Source organism: Orbicella franksi, chromosome 13 (genome assembly GCF_964199315.1).
Source record: "Orbicella franksi chromosome 13, jaOrbFran1.1, whole genome shotgun sequence".
Lineage (NCBI taxonomy): Eukaryota > Metazoa > Cnidaria > Anthozoa > Scleractinia > Merulinidae > Orbicella > Orbicella franksi.
Genome location: NC_138157.1, coordinates 16,264,288 through 16,280,226, shown reverse-complemented (window position 1 = coordinate 16,280,226; position 15,939 = coordinate 16,264,288). Strand labels below are relative to the sequence as shown.

The window sequence follows — 15,939 nt, the reverse complement described above, 5'->3', positions numbered from 1 at the left end:
AGACAATTACGCTGCGCCTCGCATTTTCAAATCTCTTCTTGGTGTTTTAAGTAGTATATCAAACACGAGAGACAGTGTTTCATGTAATATATCAAACACGAGAGACAGTGTTTCATCGGGATATCCAAACAGCGAGAAGAGAGAAGAAAATACGACGCGCAGCGGAGTATTTTTTACGGAATTTGACAATTCGGGGTGTTTAGATAGCCGATGAAACAGTTTCTCGAGTGTTGGATATATATCTTCTATATCAAAACAAAAACTAAGAAGTAAACGGAGAAGTAAATCAGTCAAAATCTACGCTAATTAAGACCGGGTATCCCAACCTCCTTCACGGTCATGATTTCCTTTTTTAAACTTTTTTTCCTTTACGACAAAGAACTTACTAGGGCCTTCCCGGGGTGGGGGGCGGGGTCCCCTCAAAAGCTTGAAAGTTGAAGTTTTTCTCCCTAGTTCCTTATAAATTCCATTATTTTCCAACTTTTTTTTTTTGTTAAAATTCCCTTTTTATAGACATTTCTTCCCTCAGATTAATTCCCAAAATATCCCCTGTACCCTTGAAATAAATGATCAAGTTCCCTAGTAACTCAAAAACCCCTGGGAGGCCCTACGCTACCACGACGAGAACAGCAACGGAAGAGGGTCACCAATGAAAAGATTTGATCACTAGAACTCCTCCACGTGTTTTCAGGGGAACGTGCCATCAGATTTGAAGTGATTTTTCTTACATAAACTACTAAATTCAAACCTATGTAAACCTCAGAATATTAGTTTTTTTTGTGAGTTAAAAAATACCAAAGCAGTAAGAAACACAACAAAGAATGGTTTAATATGACTGAGAAACGACGAACATGAAAAAATTACGCTGTCCTTGACGTAATCAATCGTGAGGAAACACTAACGTGACATTAGCACAATTTTCGGTTTACTGCGACACGCAACAGCTCCTCCAAAGAAACGGAACAGCTCTTCCAAAGAAATGGTCGACCGACAGACGGTCGACAATCATCGCGACACGAGCCTCAACGATAAATTTTCAATATTAAGCTCGCTAGAGACTAAAGGAAGTACGACATGTGCTTACACGTGGTGTACGATTTGCGAGCAATGAAAGGATGCAGCATGAAAATACATACTTGAAATCAGCCAACTAAAAACATCGCTAAAACCAAGGAACGACAATACTGGTTAATATACATTTATTTCTCCACACTAGTTGACTGATATGGATATACAAAATAAAAATATGTACTAAAAATACACTAATGCGGTCTATTCAAAGCACCTTGTATAGCAAATATTTATTTTAGAGCCTTGTCTAAGAATTAAGGTTTTATATGTTAACCTTAATTTGCAAGCACAGAACAAATCAGACTAAGGTAAAAACAAAAGAAAAGCAAGTTAAAACGTCCGCCTGTCTCTGAAACCTGGACAGGGAAAGTTTTAACCCACAAATATCTCTTCTCTATTAAACTGGTAGACGAGTAGTCCCTCTTCCGCTTAGTTCGTCGCGCGTGCGTGCGTGACGCGAAAGAAAACCACGAGAAAAAATGGCCGCGCGAACTCTTAAAGGCGAGAAGCACGCGAAAGGATTTTTTCCTCGCGGTTTATTTACGGTCTCAATCGACAGACTAAGCGAAAGAGGGACTACTCGTAATCTATTAAACTGGTACATATTAAAAATCATAGTGTCAGTGATGTTGCACACTTTAAGAAAAAACTTTCACACTCCTAGAAGCATTTTTTTAAAAACTACAATTCTACTCTACAATGCGGATCTCCCGTATACTACATGAAATTGAATATAAAAAACCCTGAGTTATATCGGCATTCTTGAAATTTATGTTATTCAATTATTTTACTCTCTTCAATTTTTCACGTCCGTGATTCAATTTTTCTCGTGTGTGAAAACAGAACTGGTATAATTTATACAAACTCTCGTCTAAGTCGAGATTACCCGTTCAGTGTTGCACCCGATAGATAAATGGACGGGTTTCTGGCATGATGACAGACAAGCGATAAATTTTGTCGGATATAATAAGTACTTAATGACTGGTCCTAAGGGAAACAGTGAGTTTTGTTTCCCTGAGACCATCAACATTGAGAGGCGAGGAATCCTCATCCGGGTGACCAGTATGGATCTCATCCGGGTTATTAGAGTAGATTACTCAAAACTACGAGTAACTCTGAAGATGAAAAGTTCAACTAAGCGAGTTATCCATCTCTACGTAGAAACGGCCACAACTAACCAATCAAACAATGGACAACTTATTTCTTTTAACCAAAAAGGCAGCTAGGAGATGGAGATTATCAGTTGGGAGTACAAAAACCTTGTCTCGCAAGCGTAACCTTATGACATCAATAGACCAATTTCGATATATTAAAATTCAGCCTGACACAATAGACCCCAGCACGAGGCTCTGGGGAATAACTACAGAGTTTGTGGGGTTTACTCCCCAGAGCCTCGTGCTGAGGTCTATTGTGTTAGGCTGAATTTTAATATATCGAAATTGGTCTATTGAAAGCTTACATGTTTGCCGACCTCGTTCCCAGGAGAGTCGATCACCGACTTTCAGGGGATCCTGGGAACGAAGTTGACGTGAAAGTACTTCAGTCGAACCTCTATTAAGCGGCCACCTATTAACGGCCACCCCTATTAGGCGGCCAGTAATCTAAATCCCGATGAGGGCTTTTCTATTGTTTGTACCTTTGTTAAGCGGCCACTCGCCATTTCCCCGAGGGTGGCCGGTCAATAGGGGTTGAACTGTACCTGCTCTTCCGAGTGATTTTCTTTTTGAGACAATCAGAATCATATTGATATCCTAAATGCTATACACAAATTTATAACTTCGTGTAGATATACATAAAACAGTGTGAGCTATTAACAATGAAGCCTGCCATACACATTTCAAAACTTACACTGAGCAATATTTTGAATATCGAATGATTTAGCTGGATAGATTTTACCAACAGATTTCGTTTTTTAGGAAGGCTAATGAAAAGTCCACTGAGGACATTTTTTTGATAGGATATGATAATAATTATACCTATAGCATTATAGTATATATTAAAGATTACTTCCCATTACAAATAATTTAAGGATAATTCTACATTATTTAATTGTAAAATTCACACTGCTTTAATAAATTAAAAACGCAGTATTATTATCATTGATAAATAAGGATTATTCAGCGGTGTTTCGCGCAAGACGGCTGATATTTTTCATGTATTTCAATAAACAAAATGATTAGGAGAAACGAGAAAGCACATCGTGTGGCAAAACTGGTTAAAACCGGTTTGTGGTGCAAGTAATGGAACAATGACACTCGTTTCACTTTGCATTTGCACTCAAACGCCATTTCATAATATAAAGAATGTTATTTCAATGAAATATACTCTCTCTTAAAATGACTAGAGATATATCCATACTCGGTGCGATGAGAAAAGTACTGAGCATAACGTAACTGCTAAGACACCATTGACTTTTTTCTTTTTGAATTGATATTTTGAATGAATTAACCCTTCAAGTATTAATAACCTTCACTGCACTTTTTAAGTGATAAGGGAAACAAAAACAAGGATATGTAGGGAATTATTTCTCTTCGTGTCCCTGAACAGAACGATACAGAACAGAGGGAAGCAGGGCTAGCAAATGAAACCAAGACGTAACTTTGGAGAACACTAAAAATTACAATAGAAACCTTACCTATGCTATTAACGTTAATTACAAGAGCAATATGATTCTTGAAGATGTCAATCTGGAGGTAGTCCCCTCCGGTTAACAATATTTTTTAAAAAATAATAATGTTTGCAAAATAAGTGGTTGGCCTTAGTACTTAAGAGGCTTAACTGTGTTAAGAAAGTTTAAAAAATCCATTAGCTTAGCACTGCTTCCGGTCCTTCCGGAATGGGAGGTGGAAGGAAATCGACAGGACATTATGGCTGTATCTTGGAGGTTCTAATGCGACAAGAGGTTGGAAGGGAGAGAGAGGGAATACCTGAACTGCTTTTGTTTGGTTAGTTTATTTTGTTTAATTGTCAGATCGACCTCGCCGACTTTGAAATCTTGGGGTTATCCAACATGTTTCCAAAACACTATATATTGTACTACTGTGCACCCGTTACGGGCGAGGTCAGTCAGAAAGCGACTCACTCCAAGCCACGCATGTCAACGCGCGAGGAAAACTCGCATAGAATTCTTACAACGATAACAAATCGGCAGAAATTGATTAGTTTGTCAGGTATAAGGATTCCCCTGCTCTGCTTCATAACCTCTTGTTTATATTCAGTGACCAACGACACAAAGAGAGAACTTGTAGAAAGGCTAACAGAAAGTCATATTTCGTAACATAGAGTATGGGTTTAGACCTTAAGAACACAAAGCATACCATATCCTTGTTTCAAAATTAACACAATCATGTTTCAATTTATGTGGCCACCATTTCATCCTCTGTCTCTGGAAAAGCCACGTCACAAATCGTCTGCAACTTGAACGTTAACTTGGCTGAAATAAACGAAACAGAACAGAAGGTTTGCTATGTGCTTTCGACCAGTTTCCGATGCCACAAAACAGACTACTCTATGTCGAGACCCTGAGTAATGAAAAAATATTACTTGTCATGCAGTTACTTATACCTGTGCTGTTTTAAGCGATTCTGCTACTTACAAATATTGCTACTATTAAAGAACAAAATCTCGAAATAACCGTTTAAGTCTTCCAAGAATTTATGCTGACAATATCGATGCTAACTCACTTTTCATGAACATAGTCACTGACCATAGCAATGGCATTCTCACCGGTGACAGCACTCACAATAGTGGATACTAAACTTTAGCGGTCCCAAGCTCAGAAAGCTATTTTCTCCTTCACATAATAAGCAAACTTGGGTTTCGTCAAGACGATGTGTTCGTCTTTTCGCTACTTGTAACTTGTTTGTTTAGCTATGTGCTGATATAGTAAGGAGATATCGGGCACTTTGGAAGTTAAAAGGAAGGAACTTACCAATGGCATCGAAGAAACTTTGAGGGACGATGTTGAAATGCACGAAGACGAAGTAGAATGGTACCCCAGACAAGATAAAGAGAAGACAGAAGAACGATTCTTTGGGAGCTTCGTGGAACGGCGCTACTATCAAGTAAATGGAAGCCAACTTGACAAGAATGGGGATTAACACTGGAACCTGTTGCACGAAAACAAAAATCATTAAAAACCACAGAGGAAAATTACATAAGAAACAGAAGAGTCTTGTTTGAGTTCAGGTCAGGTTGATGTCCCGAGGGGGACTCCGATATGAAAAGGTCGGGGACGCTGAAGATGCGGCTATCGCATTTGTAATCGCCATTTAAGCAATTTACCAATTAGGTTAAAACAGAATACGGATCCATAGCCTCTGTGTTAGCGCTGCAGTGCTCTACCACCTGAGCTACAGGTATGAAGAACCATACCTTGGGAGAAGGCCAGTTTATTGGGTTCATCTTAACTCGTGAAAGGAAAGCACTATTTTTCTATGAATGAATAATTTGCAAATCCCAATTTGGCGAATTAGCAATTTCTTAACTACCTGTCCTGCGCCCCGTCTGGCTCTGACTAAGTTGTTCAGTTTGTTAAGTTGTTTGAGGACTGAGTCGAGTCAAGGAAGTCGTGACTTACCTTATAAGGTCGTTTCATCTCGGGTTTCCTGTAACGGAGCCAAAGAAGAGTAGACACAGTACAACCATAGAAAAACCAGGCAGCGAAACTGAAGTAGTTTATGAGCGTTTCAAAGCTACTTGAGTTGGGTAGCAACATGATCCAGGCAATGATACTCTGTAGAATCGGGTTAAAGAAAACTAGTATAAGTGCATGCATTGGTTTGACGCAAAGACACAGCGAGGGTCGGCTTAAATCGAATTTCAGCCATTTTGTCCACTTGCCCACCCTTGTGCAGCTCGAAGAGAAGGCTGAAATTCAGGCTATAGTCGGCGTGACATTGCGCTTTGTGCTTCAAGATGACAGCGACAACGATGGTAACATCTTACAGAAACAAGAGAGACTGAAATATGTGACATAAATAATTGAAAAACTAAAGTTAATGAAATAAAGATTTTTTAAATAGGGAACAACAAAAAATAATTTCCTACAAGTCATTTGTCCTACCGTGAACACCATGGCTGGTAGGGGAGTGTGTCGCTTAGTGTGAATCATGGCCAGAAACTTAGGAAGATGTCCCTCTCGGGCGGCGGCAAACACCAATCTAAGAAAAACAAAAACAAATAAGAAAACTTTCAATTTACTTTCAGAATTTCCCTCCAATTCCCAGTTTAATGCTGATTGAAGGGTATACAATGTCAAATATGGCGGACTGCCGGGTTAACGGTTGCAGCCTCTGTTTTACTGCGAAGAGGACCTAGCGTTGAAAAAAAATCGAATTGCAGAACCGATGTAAAGTAAAACAGTGGACTTAGGTCAAAATTGTGTAAAAAAGGAAACCGGAACCCTCATACTTGTTAACAGTTTTTACAATGCTCCTCAGTTCAAAGCATGGTAGAGAGAACGGGAGAAATTTTACAGAAACGTTACAGAAACAGCTAAATTCATAATACTTACCTTCCACCGCTAAATGCGGATCCATTTGCGGCTCCAAAGGTGGACGAGGCAACAAATATAGGAATGACCCAAGCCATTACTCCGTATAAACGGTCTGCCAATGTCTGAAAAGGAAAATAATGATTGTTTAACATTTACAAGAAGAAACTGGTTCGTCAAAGGTTTGTGCAAATGGTAAACAAAAATCCCTAGTGGAAAGTTCCGTTCGGATTGGCCATTTACCATTTTAACCCTCAACAACCCATTATTTACCAAGAAAACATGGCATGAGAATTCGAAGGTGGCGGTGAAGAATTGAAAATGGTAAGCACTTATCCACTCGGATATTTCGGTTGGAAATTTTGGACTATCTTTCAAGACGTTGCGTTTATTTCGGAAATTTTCCGTTTGGTCGAACCAAAATTGTCTCACCATATATATTCTGACCGAAATTTCCGGAATATATGGGTAAATGGTAGACAATTTGCATGTCCTTCTTATGCCTTCATTCCTTTTTTATCGTTTTTTTTTTTCTTCCTTTTTTCCTTCTTATCCGTACATTCTTGTTCAATAAAGAGAACTCAAACAGCGACCCAGAAAATTCAAGTTGAAGGAAACCCGATCGTGATTTTTGGCGGGAAAAGCAAGGGAAAGCGCGCGTAAAAGGTACGTAGCCTTCTGGACGTCATTTTGGTGGGAAAATACCATCATGATGTCCAGGGTCCGCTCGATCAGAATTCCTTGCTGGTTCTGTACGTAAAGGCGCTGCTACACGAGGCATTTTATTTACAACTTGTCTTACAATTTTATTCCACCGTTGCAAGAAAAGCCTTTCAACAAGACGTTGCGCAGTGTTACACTCTCTCAAATGAACATGCTTCGGAACGTATTTTCGTTTTTATTGAAGACTGAGAAATTCGATTTCCGCCTCTGGGCTTATCCTCCCACAGCTGCTAATATGATCGAATCTGGATGATACGGGTTTTTCTTCGTTATGGACAGCAAAATGAAGGTGTGGTTTTAAATTCGAGCTACTTACCACAGCGACAGCACTAGAGAGCTTAATTTCAGCTGGTGTCAGCACGGCCAGATAAGCAATATTTACCAGCACGTAACAACAAGTCACAAGGGGAATACCAATCAATATGGACAGGGGCAAGTCTCTAAAGGCGATAAAGAGAATTACAACCTTTAGTAAGGGAAACATCACGGAGACAAAACAATTGTATAAAACTATCACATTTAAATGTCTTAATGTCGTTGTTCCTAGCGAAAGTAAGTTAACCGTGGCGACTTGCGATTGAACCAGAGCTATTACTCAAATACAAACAACTCGTGATGGCGTTAATGGGGGAACACTGCCTTGCGTTTGGTTAGCCCATGCGACTTCCGGCGATAGCGTGACAAAACAACCTCACTTATCTCCCCAGCACTACGAGCTGAATGACAGACAGCACGTGCTGGATCGGACAAGAGTATCGGTTAGCAAGCGATGTTCAAAGGCGATGAAAAAACAACAAGCTTGGGGGAAGTCGCTGCGCAGACTTAACCGCACCACACAGGAGTGACCCCTTGTTTATTATGCAGGAAGACATGACCAACCTCGTCTCCAAAGGGAGGGAGGGAGGGAAAATTAAACGATAGATTTACAATAAGTAATAGCTACGTTGCTTAGACGAACTCAGAATGGACTCCGAACAGTTTTCCGAGCTTTTATACGGAGACGTTCGTCTGCTTGTAAGCCAGTAGAAAAGGCTGTACTACCGAACAGCTTACCCTAACACGTGTAACATCTTAAACATGAATAGTGCTTTAATGCTTTGCACCAATGCTATGGTACGTTATAACGTTCAGAAGATAACAAAGCTACAATGTTTTACGTTTGGCTACAATAACGCTTACAGTTTGTTGACCTTTGGAATATAACTGCTCAATAGCTCTATAGAAAGTGATGCCGCCATGAACGGCTCATTCAGAACGTACGTCACGCTCCATTAACTATATTTTACTGGCGTGACAGTAAAATCTCATTTAAATGAGTGCTGGGGAAAAAATCAAATGTAGCCCAACTTAAGTGACTAGTCATAACCCCGGGACAGGTGTTACCAGCTTTCCAACGACCATTATGTATCAAGTCGAATTATTCTGGCACTTTGATTGATTCATACTTATGATCCATTCAAGGAGGGACGTATAGATGACGTTATGTCGAACGATTTCAGTTTGAAATAAACAAGCTTTTTTGAAGGTAGTTTGTTCCTTTATCAAATAAAACAAGTAGATTCCATGTTGCCGTGCGTCTGTTCAGTAAATGATCACAGAAAACGTCAAAATGTGGTAACAACATCAGTGACATACTCGGCTATCGCATCGCGTGCCACGTTTCTGTTTCTACCACATTTTGACTTCATCAGTAATCTATTAATCAACAGACGCACGGCAACATGGAACCTATTTGTTAAATCGACAACCGCTCTGTTATGCAGCTGAGGCTGGTTAATTGTAATCCAAAATATAGCTGCCAGGAAGAATAAACGGACTTTCTTCGAAACAACAAACAAGTTTAGTCAATGCTCTTACCGATAAGGCTTCTTCAATTCTTCTGTGACGTAATTTAAGTTGTTCCTATAACATGACGAAACCAAAGAAAAAAATGCTGATGAATGCGGCACAGTTGAGTACAAACGATCTCTACGATTTAAAACTACTGTAAAATGGCGTTTTATTTTGTTGAAATAGTGTAACCCTCCTCACGTATACGTCGTTGCCGGAGAGAAGGTTACAACTGAATCAAAGACCAGAAGTCTATCACAGCTGGATTGAGGGTAGGCTCGACTGTTAAGCCGTTTAGTGAGCTCGTGGCCTAGACTGTCCAGCCGTTTTCTGAGCCCGCGAACTCCCAAAACAGCTGAGCTGCAGGTTGCAAATAAAAGACCTTATCTTGCAGTGTTGATTAACAAATTGTCAGGAAAACGCGGGGAGAAAAGATGCCACATAACTCACCAGCCGTCATAAGCCCATAGACCGTTGTAAAACGCGAATCCCACTATACCAATCTTCGATTCTGTATTTTCAAACGAGTTTTCAAAACTCTGCGTGAAACCTGCACACAGAAAGAAAACAGTGTTAAGCATACAAAGAGAGAAATTATGTGCATATGCACCTTATGAGATTCCATCGCTGCAATTGGAGGAGAGGCTAGCCAGCATTAGAAGGCACGGTTACGTCACGCAGCACGGCGCACTTTGAAAATGAGTGATGGCCTGGGTTGATTCTTAATCGAGAGAAGAAAACGGACCAGTTTGGGAATTGGATTGAAAGAACAGTGGGCGTGTGGAATTCTCCCTAAAATCTAGCTGAAAGATTGCACAGTACGACAGCTGAAAAGAGGGTATCTAGTCTGTATGAGGCGTCTCTAGAAACATGGAATCGCCATCTCTTTTAGCGTTCCTGCCACTGTTCCGATCGCCGCACTCGCTGCACTTGGAACTGTTTATTGTGTCCCTGCGACTGGGAACGGCTTAAAAGTAATTGGATAGCTCAGTCAAACAGTGGGGTCGACAGGGTGGAGCCTACGTAGCTGGCGGAATTTCGCGCGCCAGTGCTTCCTGTTGGAGCAGCCACGAGAGAATTTTCAGCAGCGGAAAGAAACTTCCCGACTGCGGAATCTCAATTTGCGTGCTCCCCACTCTCCTCTCTGTTTCAACACTATCATATAGATTCTCAGCTGCTGAAAAAGCACTCATGCGCGGAAATTTCGCCAACTCCGCTGCCTGGTAGGAGGTTTATTCGCTCAATACCTTGATTACAGGCGAGTTACGAGTTACAACATATACACACTCACCTTGACCAAGACGAACCAGGCCAGTTACGATCAGCATGACGATAGCCAGCATCTTACAAACGGTGAAGACGATTTGCATGCGTGAGGCCCACTTCACGCTGGCGCAGTTCACGAACAAAATGATTCCTGAAAGAAAAACCAGTTATAAATATTTTCACAATGAAGCTCAGTAATTAACTGCACACTAAAATGCTCGAGGAACGAGGGCAGTACAGATTCCAGACAACCAAAGTAAATTCCTTTATTATATGACTGAGAAAATTACTTCATTGTAATTTGCCCATAGCAGGCCAATTTATTGTTAATTTTGCACGATTTAAAATTCTGTCAGTTGCACTCGCAGTGATACGATTACCTATTCTAACCCAATGCATTTCCGACCCTTAATAATGTAGAACCCAAACGTGGTATCAGACTCAGATAAAACTTTTAACCAGTCTTTTACAAAAACTGGTCAAGTCCTCCAGGCGGGAAACGAACCCAGGACCTTTGTCACACCGGATTCTGGATCATGAGCAGAAACATTCATTGATAGCAGTCCAAACAACAGCTGCAGACTGCTCCGTGGAGACACAGTCACTCTATGAAAGGATTCTCTGTCAAAACTCCATCGTTTCAGGAGGCATCATCACATAACTTCCCGCGTGCTCCAGATTCAACTACTAATCGGCGTATAATCCTAGTAAAGAGTACCCCCCGCCCCCCTTCCCACTACTGGTTTCACCAGCGGACGTTTTGACCGTTAGACCTTCGTGACTGGAAACGTCAGGTGACCTAGTTGTATAAAACGCGAAGATCCAGACAAGACATTTTTTGATGCGACGAGAACAAATCGCAGGATATAAAGTAAATCGCGATCTTAAGTTACACTGCAAACAAAGATTTCAGCCGTTTCTAGAACGTCAAACGAGCTTTCCTGTGCCACAGATTTATTTCTATACTCCAATAACAAAGTTTGACACAGCCGGCTGTATTCGGCTTTTGGCAAAGCAATCCTCTCTAAATATGTAGATCGTCTATAGATCGCCGGAGAAGTCGACCAGGAAGGCCAAAGAGCATGTCGTGCAAGTGACTTGACCCGAAAGAGGAGTGCCATGTGTAATCGCCATGCCACAACGTGTAGGGCAGCTTTTAATCTTCAGCAAGCCGTTTTTAGCCTCGGGGGTGCGGGGGTGCAGGGAGGGAGGGCTTTATTCGCTGGTTAGCGGATGTAGGTCTGGTGCAACCCCAAGACTTTTCCAGGGGAGAGGGCAAAGTGGAACGTTGAGTCAGGCAGAAGAGAGTGAATCGAATCACCCGTGTCTCGCGTAAAAACTACCACGGGATAACATCAGCCAATATGTCTCTCTTCCCCGTGTCTCCTCTATCCGCCTTTATGTAGCAGCAAGAACGAGCCGTCGAACGAAATAAGTATTTGGAAACCAAATTAAGAACAAATTCAAATTCTCTCCAAGGCTGTGATGAGTGTGATAAATTTCTAGCGCTACGAGACTGTCCTGCTGGCCTTCGGTTGGCTTGGGCAATTGCTCCACAAAGTAAATAAAATGTCGTACTCCGACAATAAGCTTGACTGTGTAACTAAGGGACAGCGGTAAAGGAATGCCTGACACGTGATTTGCCCCCAGATCTACCCAACCTCGTTCGTTCCCGTCCCATGGAGCGAGAGGAGGTACCCTGGTCCCAAAGGTTTTTCTTCATTTTACCTCTATTCGAGAAGCGGCGAACACGAGTCGTGTTCGCCGCTTCGCGAAAAGAAGAAAACTCAAGAAAAACCTCTAGGACCAGGGTAGAGAGGAGGCGGGAAGAATAGAGAACCCCGTGGGAACGAGGTTGATAGCTACCTTGGTACCTTGGACTTTTCCAGTGGTGAATTGGAACAGGATTTTCTGGTTGCCGGAACCGGAATACAAAATTTTTCCAAATTTTCAAGAGAAAACAGACAACCTTGAGTTAAACCCAAGGAAAGTCCACTCAAGTCAATTTTCCTCAGGAATTTCCAGAAATATCCTTGAATTGTTTAAAATATTTTCAGGAAACTTTCCCAAAATTTTTGGTAGAATCACTGTACATGAATTTTCGAAGAGCAAAATAACTATTTTTAAAGAGGCTTTAGTGAATGATCCAGCCTTCTTTATGAGGTAGGGGCCTGACGTTTTTTCTGGCCCTTCACATCGTTATGATGGGTCCCCAAAACACTCTCTACCCTGCAGGCCAGGGAGGTAGGCAGACCATAGCCCACTAGGCCCCAGTCCCCTATATCTGCCACTGAATTTTTTTTAGAAACTACTTACTGCGTCACAAAAATCTGTTTAGGTTATTAACCTCTGCCCCACTCATTCCTAAGATGGTAACCCTCAACAATTTATGGCACAAACTAGACCACAATCAATTTGAGGCAAGAAATATGTTTTTGGAGTTGTCCAATAAAAGGATCAGTACTTTCATAACATTAATACTAAAACATGTGGTTCCTCTATTGTTAGGAGCACTAGCTTTTGTCAGTGCATTATTTTTTTTAATTCTCCCCTCTCTCCCCCTCTTACTTGATATCTCTCTCCCACCAGAAAAAAAGTTGAAGAAAACAAATAAGACCTTGGGAAGGCTAATATTGTATATGAGGACTGATTAATACTGTTCATGATCAGACTTGTTTTGCCGTAAACAGAAAGAAACAAGTTCATTACCCTTCACTGAATCCAATTAAACTAGCCATTGTTACCAAAATTAAATTATTATCCAGAGAGGGATTAAATGTTGCTTTTTAAAAAAAAAAAAAAAAACATTTCTGGCACACAAAAAATACAGGAAGATTCAGGACCAATCTGTACTGAAAAAAACTGTTCATCTAAGATGAGTGTGTTCCGTCGTCGCATTAAGCTTAGCAAATATGGGTGGCTTGTTGAACTTTGACAAAGTTGTTTGAAACGGAAAAATCTTAAAAGGCAGTGCAGACAGAATTTGCTGTAGGCAAAAACTGAGCAAAATCAACCAGATAAACATGCCAATCAAATATGGCAAAAGTATTTTAAAGCACTTTCACTGGAAGGTGCAAAGGTCCAATCAAATGTCTAAGGCGAATTCCTGTTTTGTCTACTCATGCACATTGGCCCATGTCCAGTTCTTAGAAGAATGACATCTGTTCCCCTTTAAACTAAATAAAGGAACAAACATATCAGTTGAGTAGATAAATGATCTGAGATCAGATGTCAACTTTAATACTCTTTACCCCTCGACTGGAAGATTTTTCCAATAAACGGCAATAAAATGTTACAAATGCCTATTTCTAGGTAAAAACCCCACTTGAGAAAGCAACCTGACATTCCCTTCAACTTGGAAGTAAGAGACGATCTATTTTGATCATAGCCTCTTTTTCGAGGTATGTACATGTAGAGAAGATGATTCCAATCTCCAGTTAAAAGATATTTTCTGATTCGTGTACAACACATCTGGACCAAATTTGGTTGCAATTCAAGAGGAGGAACCAGCCAAGCAAATAATGAAACAAAACTGAAAAACCGATTTCCTTATCATCAAAAACCCAAAAACCGAACGCTGAAATGAAAATAAACCGAAAACTGCCACTTACACTAAACCGAAAAACCGGATTAAGAGCAGAAACCGAAAAACCGATCAAAAAAGTGACCAAAACCGTAAAACCGAAAACCCCAACGTCCCCTGTTCATTTTATGACGGCAAATTACATACAAGAAGGAAAAAAATATGCTTCTTTATGTGACGCAGTTCTTAAATGGAGAATTAGACCGTAACCTACAAAACATATTTCGCAACCTACTCGTGGTCGTGCATGGTCGTGCAAAACGGCGCCCTCTCGTGCGAGGAACATTCTGTAACAATATCTTGGAGGGTCACTCAACATCTTGTGTTCTTTTACTATGTTTCAAGTAATTCTCGTACGGAATTCAACGCAATCGCGTATAATTTATAAAATTTAACGGTGTCAAAAAATACGATTAGATTTTGCCTTCACGTGAAACGAGCGAATGAATATTTTAAGTCACATCAAATCCATTTGCTGAAATTTAGGGAAGGAAACAGCCACTACTGGAGGAAATAGTTGTTCGTATCGGTGTGTGTCACGAGAGATTGTGTTGATCAGTTTACACAGCGATCGCTTTATTTATTCGCGGTTTAACTTAGCTAATATAACTAACAAGAAAAATGAAAATAGATGAGTGTTATCCACGTTAGTGACAGTAATTGAGAGCGACATTTATGCATAAAGTGTAATGTGTTACTATTCTGTAGTAAATTTCCACTCACCAATTGCAAGCGCGGCTAACAACTTCACCACGGGCTGTAAATCTTCTCTGTCACCACAACCAGGGAAGAAAGGCTCGATCACGTAAGCCCCAAACGCCAAACAGATGATAGCAACTTGCGAAGGCTTTAGGACGATGACAGAGGTCCACGAGTAGAGAAAGGCGGCCAGCGGGCCGAACCCTTCGAGCAGGTAAACATACTCCGCTCCGGATAATGGGATCATTGTACCAAGTTCGGAGTAACACAGCGCTCCGAACATCGCCAGAACACCGCACAAGCTCCAAACGATCAATGTCAGTCCCACAGAGCCGCTGTTCTCCATGACATAGCGAGGCGAAGCAAATATTCCCGAACCGATCATAGTGCCCACAATGAGACTGATCCCACTGACGAGACCGAGTTTTCGTTGCAAACCAACCAAACTTCCCTTCCTCTCGTCCGGCGGACCTTCTTCATTTGTGAGTAGATTCTCGGCTGTCTTGTCCTTCGCTCCTCGGGACAGACATTCGTCACTGCCCCAATGATTGCTCGGTTTTTCATTGCCACTTGCACCGCCATTCTCCATCTTGCATTCGGTATAAACAGGGAACGCGCGCGAAATCTTCTTCACGTGTAGATGCCGTCTGCTACTCGCCACTTGAGGATAAACGTAAATAGTCGCTTTCGGTGGCTTGCAGCCAATCAAAAGACAGACGGTAATTGTAAAAGTTAAACCTTCAAACTTAACCACAATGAACAATAAGCGTCTTTTTGAAGACCCTTGGAATTTTATGCGCCAAATCGTGCAACAAAGTCTTTGATTCGCGCGAGTGCGATCGGTCACGGCGGGAAAACAAGTCTAGGCGGTTTTGAGATTCTTTGAACAATAATTCAAGGCAGAGTGCTACTAAAATCAACGGATTAATTACAAAACTATTATTAATCAAATATAGAGGAAATAAATGTTATTGCTGCTTTTAAGTTCTCTCAAATCGGGCTCATCCTTCACACACAATCAGAAGAAAAGCCCGTCAATGAAGTATTATATTAACCCGATTAAACAGATGGCTAACGGCAGGAATCTAACGTTGTCACGCACACTGCACACTGCACACATCATTCCCTTGTTGAAACGGCGTCGGTATTTGTTGTTGTTGTTTGTTGTTTATTAAAAAAAAAAGCTGGCAAGGTTAAGAAATATTTTTTCACAAAATTCCTTGCAGGAGCCATTCAAGTCCAAGCGCGAAAGCTCAAGCGTGCTTCATATGAC

General features: G+C 41.0%; 1 protein-coding gene across 1 annotated transcript; it reads right to left on the bottom strand.

The window, feature by feature from the left end:
* Positions 1–1,184: 1,184 nt before the first annotated feature.
* LOC145465666 (b(0,+)-type amino acid transporter 1-like) lies at positions 1,185–15,704 on the bottom strand. The gene is made up of 10 exons (XM_081449437.1): positions 14,691–15,704; positions 10,410–10,535; positions 9,569–9,668; positions 9,146–9,190; positions 7,605–7,728; positions 6,587–6,690; positions 6,137–6,233; positions 5,651–5,806; positions 5,003–5,180; positions 1,185–4,504 (listed from the first exon to the last, which is right to left on the bottom strand). The coding sequence occupies exons 1-10, from the start codon at positions 15,253–15,255 to the stop codon at positions 4,428–4,430; spliced, it is 1,572 nt and encodes a 523-aa protein (XP_081305563.1). The 5' UTR covers positions 15,256–15,704; the 3' UTR covers positions 1,185–4,427.
* Positions 15,705–15,939: the final 235 nt, after the last annotated feature.

Excerpts from the sequence above, each read along its gene's own strand:
- LOC145465666 (XM_081449437.1), bottom strand. The coding sequence starts at position 15,255 with ATGGAGAATGGCGGTGCAAGTGGCAATGAAAAACCGAGCAATCATTGG. Across the intron at positions 6,691-7,604 it reads TCTCTAGTGCTGTCGCTGTG|ACATTGGCAGACCGTTTATA; the intron begins GTAAGTAGCTCG and ends TTTCCTTTTCAG. Across the intron at positions 6,234-6,586 it reads TCCGCATTTAGCGGTGGAAG|ATTGGTGTTTGCCGCCGCCC; the intron begins GTAAGTATTATG and ends TGTTTTTCTTAG.